General features: G+C 38.9%; 4 protein-coding genes across 7 annotated transcripts; 1 reads left to right on the top strand and 3 right to left on the bottom strand.

Annotated features, from left to right (window-relative positions):
• Nucleotides 1-489: 489 nt before the first annotated feature.
• Nucleotides 490-3,031, top strand: LOC106312776 (26S proteasome non-ATPase regulatory subunit 6 homolog). Its single transcript, XM_013750462.1, has 8 exons — nt 490-765; nt 882-996; nt 1,372-1,462; nt 1,547-1,692; nt 1,800-2,019; nt 2,180-2,288; nt 2,400-2,568; nt 2,657-3,031. The coding sequence occupies exons 1-8, from the start codon at nt 627-629 to the stop codon at nt 2,829-2,831; spliced, it is 1,164 nt and encodes a 387-aa protein (XP_013605916.1). The 5' UTR covers nt 490-626; the 3' UTR covers nt 2,832-3,031.
• A 504-nt stretch (nt 3,032-3,535) lies between these two features.
• Nucleotides 3,536-4,531, bottom strand: LOC106307217. The gene has a single exon (XM_013744109.1). It carries the CDS (start codon nt 4,474-4,476, stop codon nt 3,748-3,750), a length of 729 nt encoding a protein of 242 aa, XP_013599563.1. The 5' UTR covers nt 4,477-4,531; the 3' UTR covers nt 3,536-3,747.
• Nucleotides 4,532-4,615: 84 nt separating this feature from the next.
• On the bottom strand, nt 4,616-7,614 carry LOC106307192. Of its 4 annotated transcripts, none has more exons than XM_013744097.1 (4): nt 7,270-7,614; nt 6,858-7,096; nt 6,681-6,775; nt 4,616-6,597 (listed from the first exon to the last, which is right to left on the bottom strand). In XM_013744097.1, the coding sequence occupies exons 2-4, from the start codon at nt 7,081-7,083 to the stop codon at nt 4,789-4,791; spliced, it is 2,130 nt and encodes a 709-aa protein (XP_013599551.1). In that variant the 5' UTR covers nt 7,084-7,096; nt 7,270-7,614; the 3' UTR covers nt 4,616-4,788. The 4 variants fall into 4 exon arrangements, with proteins under 4 accessions (XP_013599551.1, XP_013599533.1, XP_013599540.1 ...); XM_013744079.1 differs by having other exon boundaries at nt 6,858-7,102; nt 7,270-7,613; XM_013744086.1 differs by having other exon boundaries at nt 7,312-7,613.
• A 211-nt stretch (nt 7,615-7,825) lies between these two features.
• Nucleotides 7,826-11,683, bottom strand: LOC106298945 (protein STICHEL-like 2). The gene is made up of 8 exons (XM_013735078.1): nt 11,387-11,683; nt 9,813-11,109; nt 9,507-9,726; nt 9,245-9,430; nt 8,945-9,139; nt 8,449-8,869; nt 8,307-8,358; nt 7,826-8,211 (listed from the first exon to the last, which is right to left on the bottom strand). Exons 2-8 carry the CDS (start codon nt 11,034-11,036, stop codon nt 8,137-8,139), a joined length of 2,373 nt encoding a protein of 790 aa, XP_013590532.1. The 5' UTR covers nt 11,037-11,109; nt 11,387-11,683; the 3' UTR covers nt 7,826-8,136.
• Between the last annotated feature and the right edge of the window lie 4,071 nt (nt 11,684-15,754).

Below are 15,754 nucleotides of genomic sequence, written 5' to 3'. Positions count from 1 at the left end.
GGCTCGGCCGACCAATAAATAAATTAAATTACTAGTAAATAATATAGGCGGTATTCCGGCCATTATAACATGATATAAATAATAGTAGAGGCGGTATACCGACCATTATAACATGGTATAAATGATACAAATAAATTTTACCGAATCGCAGAGTGATCGTGCTGATAACGTGTTATAAAAGGAACTGAAATTTTATTGTATCTCGGGAATTTGAATAAGGGCAAAATATTATACCCGTAGAGTTAATAACACTGATATAGAGAGAGAGTGTTTCTTATTAAGGAGAAGAGAAGAGTTTTCGGCGTGTTTACAAACGAACGCAAACGTTCATATATATAGAAAGAAATTTACTGTGCAAATAGTGCAGCGGGCCCACGTCTTTTTATATTTTCAACGAAAGCGGCTCCTTACTTTTCTTTTGACTTTCGTAACAATAATAACTTTTTAAACTATTTTCAGTTTAAAAGAAAATTAAGATTAGTGTTAAGTGATAACAAAGAAAGACACTGGTTCAGAAAGAGGGTTCGCTCTTCCTCCTTACCCAAGAAAACAAAACGTTCATTTATTCGTCTCTCTTGCTCAGATCCGTCTCCGTTTCGAGTTTTTTTTCCTGATTCGCAGCAGCCATGGACGGTGGAGCAGAAGGATCTCAGCAGCCTCACCTTATTCTAGCCCACAAGCTCTTCCTCCTCACTCATCCCGATGTGCAGGACATCGAGAAAGTCCAGCTCAAGTCTGACGTCTTGGATTCCATCAAATCCGATGGTTAACTAGCTTCTTTTTTTTTCTCTAATCAGTGAAAATTGATTCTAATATCAATCGAAAAAAGCTTCGAATCTTTTCATCGGTCATCTCAAGTTGGATTGATGTTGTGTTTACAGGTATGGCTCCCTTGTACGAAACCCTAACCGCGTCTTCTGTGCTGGAATTGGATCAGAGCTTGTTAGATTCTATGCGTGCTACCAACGAGGAAGAGCTCAAAAAGCTCGACGAGAAGTAAGTTTTCGCTTCTTGTTAGTGTATGTTGCTTTAGACTGATGTAGGGGAACTGTAGCACTATGATCAATTGGGTCTTGAATTGGATGTTAGTTACCTGTATGCATTTTTTTTAGAAAAACGAGGCAGATTGGGTAGAGTTAGGTCTTGAATTAGATGTTATTGTGTAGCTGATGTAATGGTTTTGAGAGACTGGGGTTAAGATTCATAGCATGATGTCTTCGTTTTTGGATTGGAGATTACCGTTATCTAATTTTGTGCTCTATCTGAGACCTTTGTATGAAACCTTCTCTGCCTTTGTTATGGTGGTTTAAAGTCCTTCCTATGTAGTGCCTGATGTTCTCTTACTTATTTATTTCATTCTCCTTTGTTTAGGATTGCAGACGCTGAAGAGAATTTGGGAGAAAGTGAAGTCCGTGAAGCTCATCTTGCTAAGGCTCTTTATTTCGTCAGGATTAGTGATAAGGTTACGTGAGCATGTCTAAGTTGGTCATTATGCACACTTCGTAGAACTTCCTTGGCGACTAAATCTTTGATTTGTGAATTTTAGGAGAAAGCTCTGGAGCAACTTAAACTCACTGAAGGAAAAACCGTTGCTGTTGGCCAAAAAATGGACCTTGTGTTCTATACATTGCAGCTCGCCTTTTTCTACATGGATTTCGACCTGGTATCCAAAAGCATCGACAAAGCAAAAAAGTGAGTGTCGATTAGGCTCTTTGGCTGCATTTTCTTTAATTAACTATCTTTCCTGGATTGTGCAACTGAAATCTTTGGTCTAAAACTTTTATGTTTTCCCATGCCAGGTTGTTTGAAGAGGGTGGTGACTGGGAGAGGAAGAACAGGCTAAAGGTCTATGAAGGCTTGTACTGCATGTCCACCAGAAACTTTAAGAAGGCTGCCACCTTATTTCTGGATTCTATCTCAACCTTCACTACTTATGAGATCTTTCCCTACGAGACTTTCATTTTCTACACCGTGCTGACGAGCATCATAACTCTGGATAGAGTTTCTCTTAAGCAAAAGGTATTTTGTCTATCTCTCAGTACTCTACTTTGAGTGTGTAGGATAACATTTAGTTTGCCGAGTGATTACTGAAGTGATGTGAATCTGTCTTTTGTTGTAGTTCCTCTACGAGGATGTGAATCTTGTTGAGTAAAATGCTAAAGTGCTACTAATTTGACAGGTTGTTGACGCACCTGAGATCTTAACCGTGCTTGGGAAGATACCATTCCTTTCCGAGTTCCTGAACTCCTTGTACGAATGCCAGTACAAGGCGTTTTTCTCAGCATTTGGTGAGTTCAATACAGTGATCTGATTAGATACTGTACTCTCTTATTTGTGTATGTGTTTTACTTATTACTCTCTGTGTTAATGATAGCTTCATTGTTGGTGTGTTTTCACAGCTGGAATGGCAGAGCAGATAAAGTTTGATCGTTACTTGAACCCACATTTCCGGTTCTACATGAGGGAAGTGAGAACGGTGGTGTACTCTCAGTTTTTAGAATCTTACAAGAGCGTTACTGTCGACGCGATGGCAAACGCCTTTGGTGTTTCGGTGGATTTCATTGATCAGTAAGCACACCAACAAACGCTTTATTTTAGTGTCCCAGCTCTTTCTTTAGATGACTTGACATGTTTACTTTTTTTTTTTTAAATCCAGAGAGCTGTCACGCTTCATAGCAGCTGGGAAGCTTCACTGCAAGATAGACAAGGTTGCAGGTGTTTTGGAGACTAACCGTCCTGATGCAAAGAATGCACTTTACCAGGCAACAATCAAGCAAGGGGACTTCTTGCTTAACCGGATCCAGAAGCTGTCTCGAGTCATCGATCTGTGAGCATGTCCCACATGTTTCTGTTTCGCACTTTCTTCAAAAATTGCAACAACTTGGAAACTCAAAAAGGGTCTATCTTAAGGTGTGAGAAACCATATTTGAGATCAATACCCGTCTGTTCTCTTGTTTCTTTTGACTCTAGTTGTCTCGACTCTTTTGAATCTAGTTGATTCCTTTATCAGTGAGCAAGTTTGATCCCCAAATTTGCGTACTTGTTTTCATTTTTGCACCAAGTAAATTAGCCGGCCATATATATGCATACTAAATAGTAAATACCAATACTGAGAATTAAAAAAAAAAATGCATGAGCCAGGCATTCCTTTCTTGAGCTTTATCAACTCGTTGAGCATCTATTACCTTTTAACTATCTGAGTAAAAATCTCACTTGCTTCCAAACTTGTTAACATGGTCTTTCCCGTTTGAGACCTGAACTTGGACTACCATGAATTTATCTTTGAGATCTTCTCAGTGAACTTACGAATATGACCTCTGATACACACCTTCTCCACCTTAATTCTAAACCCAAGTTGCATCTTTCAGTTTCTTTCTGCTTCCCCCTTATCTTCTTACCAAAAGCGATGTTTGATGTTGATAGACCCACTTTATGTCGGTATATAGTGGGTCGATATGTATTCTCATTTGCACCTCTTTCGGCTTGGCAGAAAGATAGAATATTAATAGGAAGTAAGTCAACACTATCATCAATCGTAAAAACAAATCTATACTTTATTAATGTCGCGACCAGTGGTGGTACAGTTATAGTAAATGGTAAAAAAAATGTAAATAAAAATGAAAAATACAACCAGAAAAGGAAAATAAAAAAAATGTATGATAAAAATAAAAAATACACCCAGAAAAGGAAAAGAAACAGCTTTCACAATGAATCTATGGTATCAAATGAATCAAAATTACAGTTTTATTAATCTTTGTTCTTTCTAAAAACAACCTCCGTGTCAAGCCCAAACCCATCGATCTTCCTCACCTCCACCACCTTCGATCTCTTAAACAGCTTCACCAACGGTTTCACACTATACAGATCGTTCGCCGAGTACTTATCCGTCTTCCCGTGCAGCGACACGTGTATCACACAAACTCCTCCAGGCTTCAGCGTCCGTTCGATCTCCCCAACGAACTTCTCCGGGTAAAGCGCGTGATCAAACACGTTAGAGAACTCGAAATCGAACGTCTCCGCGTCGAACGGCTGCGCGTGGAAGTCACCTTTCACCACCAGAGGCGGACGCGGCACCAGATCTAACCCGATGGAGTCCTCCACTCCGATCAGCCTCAGCGCCGCAACCTCCTGGCCTACTCGGGCTCCGATCGAGAGCGCTTTCGATCCGTTCGAGAGGAGACCGACGTCGCTGAGGCGCTGGAAGAAGGTGGAGAACACGCGCACCTTCCTGTCCCAGTCGCGCGTCGTCCACACCTTCCGTAGCTTTGGGTTCTGAGTTTTGTTGAGCTGGTGCTGGATGTAAGCCTCGTAGGATTTGTATCCTTGACGGATCCGTATCCCTTCGTCGACGACGGCGACGGAGGAGACGGGACGGCGGAGGGAAGTTAACGGGAAGGCGAAGAAGAAGACAAGGAGGAGAGAGAGTGAGAAGAAGAGAGAAAGAGCGAAGGGTAGTTTCGGAATTACAAATTTCATTTTCAGATTTATTAGCCTCGACACTCCTTTCCTTCTTTGGCTAGTAGTAGTAGTAAGCATATATTGATGCTCACTTCAACTTCAATTAATTAAAAGATTTATTTAAAACAAGATCCAATATTTCCGCTTTTCTAACAAAATAGCCCCAAAGTTCTTTATTTCAAGAAACTGGTCCCTGAAGAAACAAACGTTTTAACTGACATCCGTTAAAAGATTGTAACTCCCTTGTAGAATTCTCAAAGCATAAAAAAAGTGCAAAGAAACAACAAAAGGGATGATGCTCAAGAGAGAAACAAACTTGTACATTGGGTTTTAGCCTAGCTTAGCATCTTCGGTAAGGGAAGTTAAAAACGAAGACGAGACCCAACCATTCTTCTTCGCATGCTCCACATACTCACTGAACTTCTCCTTCGCGTTTGGGATGTCTAAAGCAAGATCTTCAAGCCCGTCTTTGACTCTAGTGAACCCTTTCGTCATCTGGTTTATGGTGATCAGCCCTTCACCGAAACTCTCCTGGAGAAGCTCCACCACTATCTTGTCCTTCTTCTTCTCCATGGCCATGACCAGCGCCTTCTTCACCACCTCGTGGTTGAAGAAAGGCATGCCTAGCTCACGGATGCACTTGCAAGCTTCTGACACCAGCCCTGAGCTTTCATATTCCTCTAAAAGATTCAGGATCTTGTCTTTAGCGTCCTCCACTGCCCATCCGGTCCCACCTCCCCAGCAACGTAGAAGCCTCTCTCCTGCATGGCGTGCAAAGATGAGTGACCTAGCCATCTTAACTGTTTCGGTCCCGCTCGAGTTTGGTACTAGTCTGCTAGAGATCTCCTCGAGGCTATACGGTGCTAAAACATCATCGATCACAGCTCTAGCTAGGAAGAGAGCAAGCTCGTTGGAAGCATCCAGGATGTCAAGAGCTGTGTCTTCTGCAGACTCCAAGAGCATGACGAAACCATCTGCAACGTCTTCCGTGGTGAACATCTCGATGTGAAGAGATGAGAGGAGAACAGACGCCATCTCTTTCTCGCGATTCTTCCTGTCCAGAGCAAGTGTCACAAGCTTCTTTAGAAAGATCGGGTTGTACTCGGCCGCTCCCAAGTCCTCAAGACTGCGTATGAGCTCAGGTATGTCATCGGAGTTGAAGTACTCATGAATGATGGTCACAACCTCTTCCTTGAACCGCTTGAGTTTCTCATCCTCCATCTCCTGCCGCCCACTTTCACCAGAAGGGTCACTAAACGAAGCATCAAGCCAACCGCCAGAAATAGCCTTTGGCACGATCAAATCAAATTTGGTTTTAGCCGAAGGAATGTCAAGAGCAAGATCATCGAGGCTTTCCCTTAACCTGGAGAACCCCTTCACCATTTGACTAGAGCTTATCAGATTCTCCGAAGCTGCTTCCTTGAGCAGAATCAACACAAGCGGCTCCGCTGCGTCGCTCTCCATGCCGGAGATCAAAGCCCTCTTCACAACCTCGTGATGGAAGAAAGACACGCCCAGCTCCCTGATGCAGCGACACGCCTCGTAAGCGTCTCCGGTCTCCATGTACTCCTTCAAAATGTCAGCGATCTTCTTCTTGACTTCCTCAACAGAGGTTCGAGTCATCCCACCCCATCTTCTCTCAACCAGCTCCGCGTGGTGTGCTGCTGATAGATAGCTTTTCTCCGCAGTTTGAACAACCTGGTAGCCTTTGGAAGATACCGGAAGCGCCTTGCTTGCTCTAGGGAGAAAAGCCGGAGGGAGTATGTCATCAACAACAGCACGTGCAAGGAACAAGGCAAGGACATTGACAGCATCGGGTATATCCACCACAAAGTCATCAGCCGACTCGAGCAGCAGGACGAATCCGTCTCTAATATGGTTCGGGTTGATGACGTCAGTATACAGCGAGGAGAGCAAGACTGAGGCCATTTCCTTCTCTTTGTCATGCCTGTCCATGGAGACGGAAACGAGACGCTTGATGAAGTAAGGATGATATTCACTTGAGCCAAGCTCAATGAGATCAGCTGCTGCCACGTCAACGTCGCCAGTGCTGAAGTATTCATCGATGATGGAAGCCACAGCTTTCTTGTAATCATCTAACGGGTCTGAAACAGTTGCACCAACAAGCTCGAACGGTTCCTAACATATATAACAATAAACAGAACTGAACTCATTGACACACACACAACACAAAGAAGAAAAGAGAGGCATAGAGAAACTACCTCTCCGCTGTCATAGTTTGGATCATTCCTGTCAATATGATAGTCTGCATCAATGTCAATAAGTTTCCCCCAAGTTCCTTTCCCACCACACCCATCTGAAACAACAATAAGTCCATTGAACTAAATGGCTAATGTATATATATATGCAATTAACAGCTCCAAGCTTAACTAACTCACCTTTCTTTGCACGGACAGACTTGCCGGCGTGAGACCTTCTATGTTTCACAGCATTCGAGCCACCATAAGCTTTCCCACCACCAGCAGTAGCAGATGGTTTGTGCATATGCTCTGAAAGCAAAGACGAGTGAGGCTTTTGCGAGGGGGGATGATTCACTGCAATCTCGGTTGCAACTTTCATCATCTCTCTCTGCTCATCTGTTAGAAACCCTTCATTTGACGCCATCTTTCGCAATACCCTGATACTGACACATCGTTAAAATCAAATACGTTGACATCAACACAGTGAGCTATCTAACCAGCCAAGAGAACAACTTTGAGCTAAAGCAATCTTGGATCTTTGAAGCCTAAAACCAATGCCAACGACGTAAATGGATATCTAAGCCGGGAAAGATTGAAACTTTAAAAGTACCGAGTAAATGTGATGTTTAAATCTTGAGCGTTATCGCCTCACCTCGTCGTAAGGCAAAGCTCTTTAGCCAAAACAAGATTCAAATACCCTCAAAGTGTAGAAACCTCCAACGAAGCGAACAGTGAAGAAGTAGGAGGTTCGGAGCTTGGATCTAACAGGAGAACCCGAGTCTCAAGCTGGGTGAAACTTTACCGGAAAATAGTGGATTGTGTTTTAGAGGAATGTGCAGAAGAAGAAGATTGGATTGAGAAAAAGGCAAAGCTTTTTACGAAGGGAGGCTGCTGCTACGGCTATGGTTTCTCAGCAAAGGTCTCATCACAAAAGACTCACGCCACGTGTTTCGGTTTCAACGGTGGAGATTGCGCCTAGCATGTGTCGCCTTGCCAAAGGCAAGCGGACTAGGGTTTTTATGGATAAGTATTATTAGTGAAAGTAATAAATTAATAATGAAAAACTTTAGCGTAAGTTTTAGTGGATGTAATTAACGAAAACATCTACTCCAGAATTATTTATCGATTATTAAGTTTAAAAGTCAGAATATTTTAATTTCAATAATACAAGTACATTTTCTCGAATTTATTCACTTAAAAATCATAATTTTCTTCTTGTTCAATTTTCATAGAAAATATCAAAATATATTTAATCAGATTAAGCATAGATGTAATCATGTAACTGATGATATAATAGGTGGAGGAGGATGATGATTAAAGGTTCTAGCACTTGCTGCCTTGCTACCTTGCTACCATAAGGAAAGCGCTATACTACTGTTTCTTCTCCCTTATGCAACTATTTACGACAACTTGTCCCATAACATGTCTCAATTGATTCGCTAAAGGTTCCACAAAATGGGAATGTCATCAAGCTCACTTAACCAGCTTCAGTGCAGGGAAGGACACGGCCCATTAGCCTTGAGCTCTTGTTGTTCTGCGTCTCTCCCTGACCCTATCAAGACATTGATGAACCATTGAATATTTAGATTCTGATTCAGACCGAACCAAACCATACCCATTTTCTCAGGACAAGTAAGAATGTTTTACCTTGCCTAGGGGAGTCCTCCTCCAACACAACACATCAGCGTCATCTTCTGATCTGCACAAAGTCAGAGCATACTTCAGTAAGCTATCCAAATCACACGAAACAAGTTAACATTTGAAATAAATATGTCTATCTTCTTCTTACATTTTGTCACCTAGAGCAGAATTTGCATCGCCTTGATCACTCGCACTGCTCATTCTAGACGATGCATTGGCTGAAGAACGTACACTTCTAGCCCTCAAGAGATTTCCCTGGCAACTTCTCAGAGAATTTGTAACTACTTGCTCCTTAGTTGCGTAATCATAGTCTGTTCTAGTAGTAGTCAGATAAGACGTGTGTAGCAATATTCTACGAGAACAACTGAAAAGTCCAAAGAAAAGACTAGCTGCTGCTGCTTTAGCACTCTTTGGTGGTGAACACGCAGAGATAACAAGATTCATTCGGATCTCAACATTGCATCCTAACACGGATTGGAACGAGTCTGCAATCATTTTCCATGATTTCTCGGCTCTTGTTACATGTTTAGGTGTGTAGAACTCAAGTTCAGCTATTGCCACACCTGAATCTGAAAAAGAAAAAAAATGGATTTACTTATCAAGAACGAGTCTTCAGCACTCTTTGATAAAGAAATTAACGTTACCTTTGTTAATAATAAGAGAAGTTAACCTCCCTCGTTTCAACAAAAACCTCTTTAGTGAATCTGAACAACACAACTCTATGACTGTTTTCCACACAGTTTCAACTGTTTCTATACCGTTTTTCTCTTGACACTCTTCGGTTTCTGATTTGACGACATCACCAGGACAATCCGATGATGTGCTAGAGAGGTCTACATCTACATATAGTACCACGGTCAGTTATATAGCTAGCAACCAACCAGGAAACACACAGAAAGAAACATGAATATAGAAGAAAAATACATTATATATCAGTTACGTACCATTGTTTCTTTGGCTTTTTAAACACAATTCATTTTCATTAGTAGCAAAAGAAGAAGTCTCAGTGTTGCTAAGTTGAAGAAGAGCAACAGTGAGCCAGGTTGTCTGGTTTTTAGATGCTCTCAAGTGTTTCTCAGCATCAGACAGTATCTTCAACGCGTTATTCAGTTTCTGTATTTCCTCTTCAGCTGTATAATATGACAATAGGTCAGACTCATTAACGCTAATATTAAAATTAAATCACATTCGGGTGCATTCAGTTACATGTATGCTTTGTAATAAACCCAAGTCTGGTTGCTGAACTACTTTCTTGACATTTTCCAGCAATAATGTCCATAATGACATTAGCTAGCTGCGAAATAAGCTGCATTGGATCTATCTTAGACCTCATAAGCTCCCTCGCCCTTATAACCGTGTTCGAGGTATCAGAAGACAATGCAAGATCAAGCAAATCAAGCAGCTCATCATCAGAAACAACCCCAATCTGCAAAAATAAAACAAAACGTGACTTTTATTCTCACCTATTAAATAAAAAAAAAACATGAAGAAAGATGTGTTTAACTAACTTACAAGCTTGTAGGCCAAAGACGTAGTTATTCTTTTACCAATCAAACTCAACTGATCAAGCATTATCTCAGCATCACGAAGCGAACCATCAGATCTAGAAGCGATGAAATCAACAGCTTCTTGATCAAACTCAATACCTTCTTCCTCACAAATCCTTACCAGCTTTCTCGATATCTCCACGTCGCACACTTTAGAGAAATGATACTTCTGAGACCGCGAGAGGGCGTTACGCGGCAGCTTCTCTAACTCTGATGTGACCAGAATAAAAATCGAGCGCTGAGAGACATTCTCCAAACCATTCAAGAGAGTTCCCCAAGTCTCTTGGCATAGTAACTGACACTCATCGATTATAAAAACTTTAAATCTAGACAAAACGGGAGGAAGAGACGCGGTTTTGATTAGAGATCTGAGGTAGCTAGGCCGGTTTAGTTTAACCGAGTCTATCTCCGAGTAAGAAGTGCATTCGCTACACAAGCCGCACGGTCTTCTAGTACTATGTGGTGCCTGTGAGAGACAGTTTAAAGCTGCAGCGAATATCTTAGAGGTTGATGTTTTACCCGTGCCTCGAGGACCGTGGAAGAGGTTAAGAGAAGTGATTCTTCCTCTCAGAACGGTGGTCAAGAGACGTTTGGCTACAACTTCTTGTCCGACTAACTCGTCGAAAGACTTTGGTTTGAATTTCTGAGTTAGACTTCTTGACGTAACAGTTTCGTGACTCCTCGGTGTCACAGCATTGCTCTCGTTGTTACTAGAGAGTAGAGGATGATGGTCTTCTACGTCTGAGGACTGGTTTGATGATCCTCTGTACCTAGGTGTTCTTGACCAGCAAGAGGATATTCCGCAGCCGCGGTTGCATTCATTCGCATAATCAACATCTTCATCGTTATAACTGTGATTTGTTGAGGTCATTGGACTACCTACATGGCTACTGTAATCACCAAGCGAGCTAGCTAACTTTGTGGAGCAAGCGTCTCCTTCAGTATCGATCACCCTTTTGCTCAGCTTGTGAAGGTCACAGCCATTCTGTAGCTCCTCCATTAATGAGTATGATTCAAAAGGAATCAGACCCACATTGTTGGAACCAGTTTCCCATTTAACGTTTTCGAGCAAAGAAGCAAACTTGCTCATTGAGTTGGTGCAAGGATCTCTAAGTGACCGAACCCTTCTAAGAGCCACAAGGGTTCTTGTGATGGGAACATCTACAGAATGCCTCCTAGTCTCCCCCATTTTTCAAACAAAAGTTAAAAAACTCAAGCTCACTCTTCTCAAACTTTAAGGTTCCACAACCATCATCTCTTGCCTAACAAATAAGATGCAAACAACCATTTTAGTAAGGGGACATAAAAAAAAGTCAAAGTATAAACTAAGCTAAACGATGCAAATGTGGTAACACGAAAACATATTGGAGCAACAAATATTATTATATTAACAGTCACAGAGCTCAAAGAACACATAAAACAGAGTCCCAGATAATATATGAAGAAGAAATAAAAACAAAACTTTTGGAACGATTTAATATTGATATCAAATAAAGAAACGACAAATAGGAAACCCCAAGCGTCAAGATTCGAGAATACCAAGGAGTATTGAACGGAGTGGTGTACAATGTGGAGTATCCAAAACCCTAAAGCCCCTGAAAGATGAGGAAGAAGAAGATGGTTGTGTGTGGCAAGAGTGGTAAATAAGAGTGTGATGGATGAGAGGTGATAATAATAGAAAATGGATCGTTGTGTGGAGAGAGAAAGAGAGAAGGGAGACATATGTTAGGGTAAGAAGCAGACGTTTTTGCAGAGAAAGGGTGGTGACTTGGGGCAGAGAGCCCAGCCAGTGAGAAAAGAAGAGAGTGAGAGAGAGAGAACAGAGTTTAATCTTCATTTAAGATTCGTTTCGGCCGTTTCAGTTTAAGTCTCTTTTGGCTTTGCGTAGCGAAATCAACAGAACACACTTCTACTTGGTGTGGTCCGCTTCTCTGCCACCTTCTTGACTCTTTATTTTGCAACCTCTACTCACGTGTTCCTGCATTTCTTAATAATACAGTCACTGAACATATCCAATAATTTATTCTACTATTTATTTGTCAGGACAAATTATTTTATGACAATGCACAAGACTTGAATCAATCGGTTGAAGGTAAACCAAGTATAAACCACCTGTTTATATATAAAAGAATGTCTTGGAACATAATAGCATGATTAATGGATGGTTCTTGGTAAAGTTTTTAGCGTAATATAAGAAATTGTCTCTTAATTTTTAACTAAAAAACTTAAAAACCGGTTATTAAATAAGAGTTTTAAGAACCGGTTCTTAATATTTTTAGTTAAAAGTTAAGAGACAGGTTCTTATATTCCGATAAAAATTTCACTTTAAGAACCCCAATAATCATGCTGTAAGATGCTGACTGTTAAATTACGAAACAACCCAAACAACTTTTCTTCTTTGTATTTTTGTTTGTTCAGCTCAGCTAACATACTTTCTATATTACTTCTTCTTTTTCTGACAACTTGTGTAAGAGCCCACTTTTATATGTTCAATTTGATCATAAAAACGCATTTTATAATGAGAAACCCTTAGGGTAAACATCTAGATACACCGACCAATAGTATTTAAGTATTTGATATATTATATCCTTTAAAAAAAGAAACAAAATTGAATTTTCAAATAAGATTATATTTTTAAAATAAAATAATAAAAATACATAAAAATAGTTACAAAAAATAAATAAATAAATATTGTTAAATCGTTAGCAAAATATGAAAATACTAAATCCTATACCCTAAATCCTAAACTCCAAACCCTAAATTATAAACCTTAAATCTTGGATAAACCGTAAACCATTGGAAAATTTTAAACTCTAATCATACATTAAAAACTAAATCTTAATAACACTAAACCCTAAACCCTAATCACTAAACCCTAAACCCTTGGATAAACCCTGAACCCTTGGATAAATACTTAAATACTATACCCTAAATCCTAAACGTTAAATCTTAAACTTTGGATAAACTCTAAACCGTTGGAAAATCTTAAACCCTAAATCATACATTAAAAAATAAATTTTAATAACACTAAACCCTAAATCCTAATCACTAAACCCTAAACCCTTGGGTAAACATTTAGGGTATAAGGTTTAGTATTTTGCTGAAAACTTAACAATATTAATTTATTTATTTTTTTGTAACTATTTTTATGTATTTTTTTTATTTTATTTTAAAAATATAATCTAATTTGGATATTCAATTTTATTTCTTTTTTTAAAAGATGTCAAATATCAAATACTTAAACACTATTAGTTGGTGAACCTTAGGGGGTGAACTCAAGAATTTCTCTTTTATGATCAAGTGTTTGGTAAGTAATAGCCCACTAAGAGCATCTCCAACTCATTACACCATTTTAGTGTCAAAATCACACTATTTTAGTGTAGTTTTAACACTAAATTTTTTTGTGTCTCCGACCACAATACCAAATGTTACACTAAAAAGGAATATTCTTCATTATTTTACTATTATCAAATTCTTTTATTTTTAATAATTTTGATAAATATTAATAGTTTTATGACTAAAATATATTAACTAATATTAAAATTGTAACTAAAATAATAATTATATATAAATGTATTTACATTATATAATAACATTATTATTAATACATACTGTTATATTAATTAATTAAACACACAAAAAGTTAAATTATAATATACTAGATCTAAATATTATAATATTCCAACTACAAATGTTTGAATTAAACTTTGTTATGTATTTAAAAATTAATTTTATATTTGTTTTATATACCCTAATATTTTATAACAATTAAAATATAACAAAACAATGGTGATATAACTAAAAAATATTTATTCAATTGTAAACTAATCATACAAATCAAATATAATTAAATAATACATAAATAAACAGTTGTAACAAAAAAATAAAAAAAAATCTTTTGCAAAATGGAAAATGGCACTAAAATGCAGTTTGATATACTTAGAGAGAGAAAACATCAAATCAATAGACTATTTTACTGTTTTACTGTCTGGTTGGACTTGGCCTAATCTCGATATTTTTCGTCCGGCTAAACCGAGTATTTTGGCGTGTACTGCACTGCATGCATGGATCTTTGTGTCGGTTACAACATGGATTCAAACAAAATATCTTTAATTGCATCAAACAAAACGTCCTATGCGTTTTTTTTTTTATAATCCAGTGTCCGACCACTTTGCGTGATCGACTAGCCCACCGGGCCTAAGCCCAAGCCATTACAGGATTTTTAAGCGGCCACTTAAGGGCCCCTGGTTACGCGAAGTGGTCTGGAGGGCGAGAGGCAGCCCATGTAAATTCCCCCGTGGCCGGGGCTCGAACTCGGGTGGCGGGCACCTCAGCCGAGGTTCCTTTACCACCAGACTACGAGGCCCGGTTAACGTCCTATGCGTTCACATTCCACGTTTTGGCTTTCTTACCGAAGCCAACTCGTATAGCTTTTTTTTTTCCTTTTCCCGTTGTTGTACGAACGATATCAGTTGATAAACGTCCGTCCAAAACAAGTGAAAATATTAAGCGTTGAGTTCTCGCGTGCGGACATTTTTGTACACTTAGTTTTGAAACAGAGAGGTTGAAGTGAGTCGATGTTGAAGATGTCCCATGTATTGGTCTTTACTATAGGACTAAATTCTAAAGGTGAGAGCGAAGCGTGATATTAAAGGGGACCGATGAACATCTTGAATACTCTATTTTACAATCTAAAACCAAGAACCTTATGAATGTATAATTTAGCTTATAAGGCTATAAGACGAGTTTTGATGAATATTTTCATTTCAATTTTGTCAACTACTGGGCTTTAATTTTAGATATAACCTGATTGTGAGCCTATGTATCAGTTTGCCCAGCGGTCCAGTAGGGTCGTAAGACGTTTCTTAACTTGCTAAACCTAATTCTTCTTATGTTTAACTACTGAAATTAATAGTACCATTCATATATTTACTTGCGCAGCTGCCTTTTTTTTCTGTTTCGTTTTCTTTTAGGGGTATGAAAGACCATTACCTTGACCGATTGTCTCCCAATGGTTTAAGTTTGGATTCTGATAAAGAAGATTGTTGGAAAAAGGTGTATTTTAAGAGTAATGTTTTCATGTGATGCGAGTCACGTATCCAAACAGAACTCAACAACAACATGTTGAAGAAGCATGTTAAAAATTATAATGATGCCTATATCTAGTTCCCTAGCATATGAGAGCACCATTAACCCTAACACCCTAATTTTTTTTTTTTTTTTTTTGGTTTTTCTTGTGATTTAAAAAAAAAAAATTAAAAACGAACTAATCGTGGACCGCCACGTATCAGTGGGACCCGCGAAACAGTGCTAACACCGGTGCTTAATTAAGCAGAATAAGCACAGGTACTTAGTTTTTGTGTGGGTCTCACCCGCTATTATATTAACTAGAGATTTTTCCGCGCTATGCGCGGTAATTCTGTTTTAATTTGTTAGTTTTTTCAGTTTTGTTTTAAGTAAGATCTGCTAATTTTTTTTCTTCCAAAAAGTAGAATCCTGATGTATGTTTTTCCAGAAGAAGTATTTGAGTTGATAGACTTTTTTACTCTAAAATAAAAATATTTTATAGTATATATAAAGAGTAATATAATAAACTCTGGCCCAAAATCCAAGCACATATGAAGAAAACGGTTATAGAATTGAATAATTATAATCATGAAAGTACATCAGCAGTAGTTCAACATATTGTTTGGCAAGCAGAAGCCCAGAAATTGCGTCTGTAATTAGCAAGAAAAGATTTGAAGTATATTAGCGTAATCAATGAACTAAAGAAATCACTCAACAAAGAAGAAAAAGCCTTAACCGATTCCCTGCACGTCCAACTAATATCGTCCTTGACAGATTTCAGACCATAGCTAAAAATTAATGGGGTTTTTGCAGAATTGACCTATAACTTAAAGTCAAACA

This window comes from Brassica oleracea, chromosome C1 (genome assembly GCF_000695525.1).
Source record: "Brassica oleracea var. oleracea cultivar TO1000 chromosome C1, BOL, whole genome shotgun sequence".
NCBI classification, from domain to species: Eukaryota; Viridiplantae; Streptophyta; class Magnoliopsida; order Brassicales; family Brassicaceae; genus Brassica; species Brassica oleracea.
Note: the sequence above shows the minus strand (reverse complement) of the source record. Positions and strands in the feature narration are given on the sequence as shown.